Source organism: Salvelinus alpinus, chromosome 8 (genome assembly GCF_045679555.1).
Source record: "Salvelinus alpinus chromosome 8, SLU_Salpinus.1, whole genome shotgun sequence".
NCBI classification, from domain to species: Eukaryota; Metazoa; Chordata; class Actinopteri; order Salmoniformes; family Salmonidae; genus Salvelinus; species Salvelinus alpinus.
The window spans coordinates 8,035,754-8,041,293 of NC_092093.1; the positions used below are offsets into that span (position 1 = coordinate 8,035,754).

The following is a 5,540-nucleotide window of genomic DNA, read 5'->3' on the forward strand; positions in this document are numbered from 1 at the left end:
GGCCATAGAAACAGAATACTGGTATTCAACACCGGCCATAGAAACAGAATACTGGTATTCAACACCGGCCATAGAAACAGAATACTGGTATTCAACACCGGCCATAGAAACAGAATACTGGTATTCAACACCGGCCATAGAAACAGAATACTGGTATTCAACACCGGCCATAGAAACAGAATACTGGTATTCAACACCGGCCATAGAAACAGAATACTGGTATTCAACACCAGCCATAGAAACAGAATACTGGTATTCAACACCGGCCATAGAAACAGAATACTGGTATTCAACACCGGCCATAGAAACAGAATACTGGTATTCAACACCGGCCATAGAAACAGAATACTGGTATTCAACACCGGCCATAGAAACAACAAGCTTGCTATAGAATTCTACATTCATGTTGATTTTCTGAACAGTCATATTCCCAAGCGAGTCATCCTATTTATGGATGTTGATGGGCTTTTTCATTATGATGTAATACAAATATGTCTAGATCCCAATCACACAACACATTTCTTTGTGTAGATTTTGTCTTGCATCAATGCTTTTGCTTGTTTTGTAAAAATGCCAATTAGTATATCCAATATGACCCAGGTTCACCCTGTATAAAAGCATCACTCCTCGTCACCCACAGCTCCCCTCCTGATCCTCAACCCACTCGCTCTAGTTGCCAGATCCTGCTCTGCATGGCCTATAGTCTGCCTGTCACTATGGCCAAAATAACAGCCTGTTCTGTTCACTGCTCAATAAAACGGACTTCTTTGTTTGCTCAGTCCCGTGCTTGGCCTGCCCTGTCTCACTCCGACAGCTGAAAGGGAAAGCCAAAAATCCAGCTTTAACAATTTCACTAACTCTTTATCAGACAGACTTTGGGGTGAAATTCCATTAAGCTTAACACAAAAAAAAACCCTTCATGGGTTCCTCAGATATAAACTGAATCAATAGCCTGGTCCCAGATCTGTTTGTACATTTGGCATGACAAGGTCCACAGGCGTTGGCTATACAGCACAAACAGATCTGGGATCAGGCTACTGAATCAAAGCTTATTGATCAATAACTAGTCAGAAATAGGTAATAAAGAAATATATACCCTGTGTTCAGGAAGTAAACAGAGAAGGAAATGGTTAGATTGTACAGGAATCAAATGATCTTTTAAGGCAAGAACCATTTATCTGCTACAAAGATGTTCAGCGTCTTAGATAAATACTGTCTCTCTATACATTTACAGGACATGATCACTCTCAAAACACTGAAAATGTCTCTCATTCTTCCTCTCCCTGCCATTCCTCACTGTTTCACAGTTTCACCTTTCTCCAGTCGTCTCTGTACATGCCTACTCATGACAACCGCGGTCAGGGCACTACATAGTGCTAGGGCGAGGAAGGATACACCGGCGTACCACAGCTGCCTCTCCCCATACAACTGCAGCACTGTATCCCTCCGACTGCCATAGTCCAGGAAAAGGGCCTCCAGCTGACACAGAGTACACAGGGACAGGAAGAGGTGGAAGATCTGGTGACCCTGACCCATGATGTCACAATGCCCCGGGAAGAACCTCTCAGGAACAGGGCAGGAGAAGAAGAGGGCTGCAAGCAGGAAGAAGGCCATCTAAAAATGGAGGACCACAATGGATACAAGTCAGTTGACTCTGTTAATTGTGTTTTTTAAATCCTCAATAATTTTTGTGTGTGTTGTACTGTTGTATTTTCATGGCTCAGGCAACTCTATGGGCCAGTTTACCAGACACAGATGGAGATTCTCCATTGACCATGCTTTGTAGACTAGGACTTGGCTTTCTTTATCTGTGTCCGGGAAACCGTCCCATAGAGTTGCCACAGCCATGATAATTCCTCCATTCATTCATCCACCCACCTGCAGGGCGTGGAGCGGTAGAGCGGGGTCCTGTCCCCAGGGTACGGTGGCCAGGCGGTGGGCTACAGGGCTGATGTCCAGGAAGTAGGCCATGCTGGTGGGGATCAGCTGGCAGATCTTCCTCCGGAGCGGGTAGGGCCGGCGGTAGCGTGACTTGGCAAAGCAGCAGCTGGCACAGGACAGCCAGCCAAGTAGGGCAGCGCCAGGGAGGAACCAGAACCCTAGAGGTAGAGGTAGAACAGTTTGTCACTCCACAGTATTAAGAATAGGGTGATATTGCCCTTAGATGCTGATCCTGGGTCACTTTTGTATTTCCCCCACTAATGGTTAAAGTTAGGATTAAGGGAGGGGAAGCTGATCCTAGAACAGTATCTAGGGGAAATTTCAACCCGGAGCACAATATTACAACAATCGGCAATACATGTTACAGATTTAAAAGCCACCTTGTGGAACACTTAGTAAGAGTTGAGAGACTGTAATCCTCCGTAGGCAATTATAAACACAACATCAGAATCTGGTATCCCAAAACAAAACACAGTGTACCTAAGGCATCCAAAATGGCATTATGTTCCCTTTGGGCCCAGGTGAAAAGTAGTGCACTATATAGGGTATCACTTGGAATCCAGACAGGTTGAATAAAGTGCACTAGAGTGTGGAGAGAAGTGTGTTCCCATAGCAATAATAATAAAACAAAACACAAAGTACCTACGGTGCTCTCCCTCCAGGCAGGCTCAGAGCAGTAGAAATAGTGAGCCAGGGAACAGCCATACTGATACACAGACACACCCACATAGTCCAGGAAGAACAGGGAATAGTGGGCCAGCTCGGAGTGGGACTGGAGCAGGTGGGCTGCTACGCTACAACACAAGTAGGTGAGGGCAGACAGTATGTACAGGCAGAGAGGCAGGGACGCTGAGTCTAGGGACAATCCATAGGCCCAGACACGTAGTAGCACCAGGGGACCTGCCAGAAGGTGTGTCCAGACGTTGAGGGATTCATTGTGTCTCTGGAAGAGGCTGAGGAGGTAGCAGCGCCAGTCTTGCCCCACCGGGCGGTAGCCGGAGAGGATGTAAGGCTCCTGGAACAGAGTGGGGACGCAGGAGACAAGGACGGTGGGGCTGGGGGATGGGAGGGAGGGGAGTGAAGAGGGGAGGATGTCGGAGAGGTGAGGCAGCCGGCTGAGCTGCTTCACACTCAGAGTCAAGGTGCTGAGACGCCCCAGGGCTCCGCTGGACATGGTGATGGAGAGGTGGGGCGAGGGAAGGAAAGACGGACGAGGAGGAGTAGGGTGGAAAGTTGATTTGGGAAGACTTGGGTTTGCTGTGAAAACAGAGAGAAGAAAATGCAATTAAGATGATTTAAAGAATCAAAGTTCGAGATTAGGTTGTATTGTATTCTGTATTATACCAACAGTAGCAACTAGGTCAAAACCGATGCTGTTTAAAATGAGGCAGGCTGACAGACACACATTTCTCACATAGCTGGTCATCTGGGAATTGGTTCACCGGTCTGTCAGCTAGTGTCAGCTGAAACTACACTGGGAAGCAGGTAGGTAAACCAGCATGCACCAGAGAGCAGGCATGCAGTCATACCTGTAAGTTGTTACCTCTAGCCTGCTACCTGGCCCAGTACCCTAGTCTCACTGCCTCCCTTGACACCCCACCCACACACACTATGGAATGACAACAGCCACCCTGTCTATGGCGTCAGCAGCGATACTAATAAGCACCTATGGAGATCAAAGACAAACATATACACCCAGAGAATACAAACCAAGCCATGATTGTGAGTGATACAGTGCCAACTGGAAAGGGACACTTCTGAAACTCTTGACAGCGCCTTACCTTTCTCACATTAAGAGTGATTGTGTAGGATATTAGTGGTGACATTTCCCTTATTTGAAAACTTACAAATCGGGGTTGTCATTTATGGGTGAAATGCTTCTACAATTAGCCTAGGTAGCCAGTCTGTTTGAGTTATCATTCCACTCCTTGTCATCATGCGTTCTACAATAGCCTGGTCCCAGATCTAGGATCAGGTTACTTGTACCACGGAAAAAGACTAGAAAGACAGGGATGAGGCAAACAGCATTCTAGAAAATACAACTACAAAAACCAGATGAGGCAACAGCATTCTGCACTGGCTGCATGGGATGTCTGTCTGTCTCTATCCATGTAAGTGCCCCATTATCAGCATTCAACTAAACCTCTAGAATCTAGAAGAAAATTACCAAAAATGGGTTAAGCACAAGAAGCAATGAGAGAGAGAGAGAGTTCTAGATTAATGTAAAAGGGAAATAATATATAAAAAAATGCTAGACAAGTTATTATCCTCTCATATTCAAATTATTGTTTGAAAATATAGAAATCTCACCTGTCGTTCTGTATGTCTAGACAGAAAACACCTGTTGCTGGGAGCCGTCGCAGTTATCAAATACCACTACAGCGCTCGACTAAACTAAAGCTCCCCCCTCCACATCGTTTTTCATTTCTACATCGATTATCGTGATGCTGATGCTGATGCCTATTCTCAAGCAGACAGACAGTGCGTGATAGCAGCACGCCAGGTGAACTCTAGCAATCTACAAGTGACAGCATAGCAGCCCTACTGCAAAGAAGTGATTTGGGAGACTGGGCGTGCCTTAAAAGGTAGGCTAAACCATTGGGCTAAACAGAGAACGCCCAAAACTCAAGGACTGACCTACATTTTCCCGAGGCAGTGGCGCTATGAAAAAACAACAATCTAATCCCAAAAGCTACGCACATGGTGTTATGCATCACAATAAAATATATAGCCTAGGATATTTTGTGTCTCATAATACAATCACAATAGCTTATCAAAAACAAGCCTTTTTCATGCACACTAGAAACCGAAAACACTATGTATTATTGAAGCATAAAATCAAATATCAAATGATATGTTGATAAATGATTTCGAATAGCATTATAATATCTTTTTTTGCATTTTTACATGTGAATATGCAAAGCCTCATTATACGTTTAAAAACCAACCAGTGCCTATAGCGTTGCAATAAATACACTACAATGTACTACACTATTACATACTTTGCAAATAATGCAATGGCCACAGCTCGTTTTAGTTAAATAGCGCCATCTGCTGTACTATCGGTGGAAGAGCGTCCTTCGACATATTTGGGACCAGGCTATGCAAAGGGTGCTTAGAAGATATTGAACATGCGCAATAGGCAGCTGGTGCATGTTCTATAGTGTATCTTCCGAGCCTCTCTTCTTGCCATGGCAGGGGAAAGATGTTTTGGGGTGGGGGTGCTGAGGAAAATTATTTTTCTTCCTGCTCTGCTGTTGAGTATTTTTCTCCTCTCATAGAGGAGCAATAAAGATTTGAAAAAATATATATAAAAAAAAAGAAAAAAAAGAATTACTTCTTAAATGTTATTTATCTCCCCTCTCTCGATCCTTCTCTCTTTCTTCCCCTCTCTCTCCCTCCACTAGGTGACCCGTCAGTGGCTAAGTCCCAGCTGCTGCGTTATGTCCTGCACACGGCGCCCCGAGCCATCCCAACCACCGGCCGAGGGTCATCTGGAGTGGGCCTGACCGCTGCTGTCACTACTGACCAGGAGACTGGTAAAGACACACACACAGCCTTGCACTCACACACTGAGATGAAACTCGACGGAAAGAGTG

At 45.3% G+C, this 5,540-nt stretch overlaps 1 protein-coding gene across 1 annotated transcript; it reads right to left on the reverse strand.

The window, feature by feature from the left end:
- Positions 1 to 1,151: 1,151 nt before the first annotated feature.
- paqr8 (progestin and adipoQ receptor family member VIII) lies at positions 1,152 to 4,445 on the reverse strand. The gene is made up of 4 exons (XM_071412562.1): positions 4,252 to 4,445; positions 2,584 to 3,198; positions 1,879 to 2,099; positions 1,152 to 1,614 (listed from the first exon to the last, which is right to left on the reverse strand). Exons 2-4 carry the CDS (start codon positions 3,113 to 3,115, stop codon positions 1,294 to 1,296), a joined length of 1,074 nt encoding a protein of 357 aa, XP_071268663.1. The 5' UTR covers positions 3,116 to 3,198; positions 4,252 to 4,445; the 3' UTR covers positions 1,152 to 1,293.
- Between the last annotated feature and the right edge of the window lie 1,095 nt (positions 4,446 to 5,540).

What these genes read in the sequence shown, in the direction of transcription:
- paqr8 (XM_071412562.1), bottom strand. Translation starts at nt 3,115, where the DNA reads ATGTCCAGCGGAGCCCTGGGGCGTCTCAGCACCTTGACTCTGAGTGTG. An exon ending in CTGGAGGGAGAGCACCGTAG is followed by an intron (nt 2,100 to 2,583) that starts GTACTTTGTGTT and finishes CTCTACCTCTAG; the next exon opens with GGTTCTGGTTCCTCCCTGGC. An exon ending in TACCGCTCCACGCCCTGCAG is followed by an intron (nt 1,615 to 1,878) that starts GTGGGTGGATGA and finishes CTCCATTTTTAG; the next exon opens with ATGGCCTTCTTCCTGCTTGC.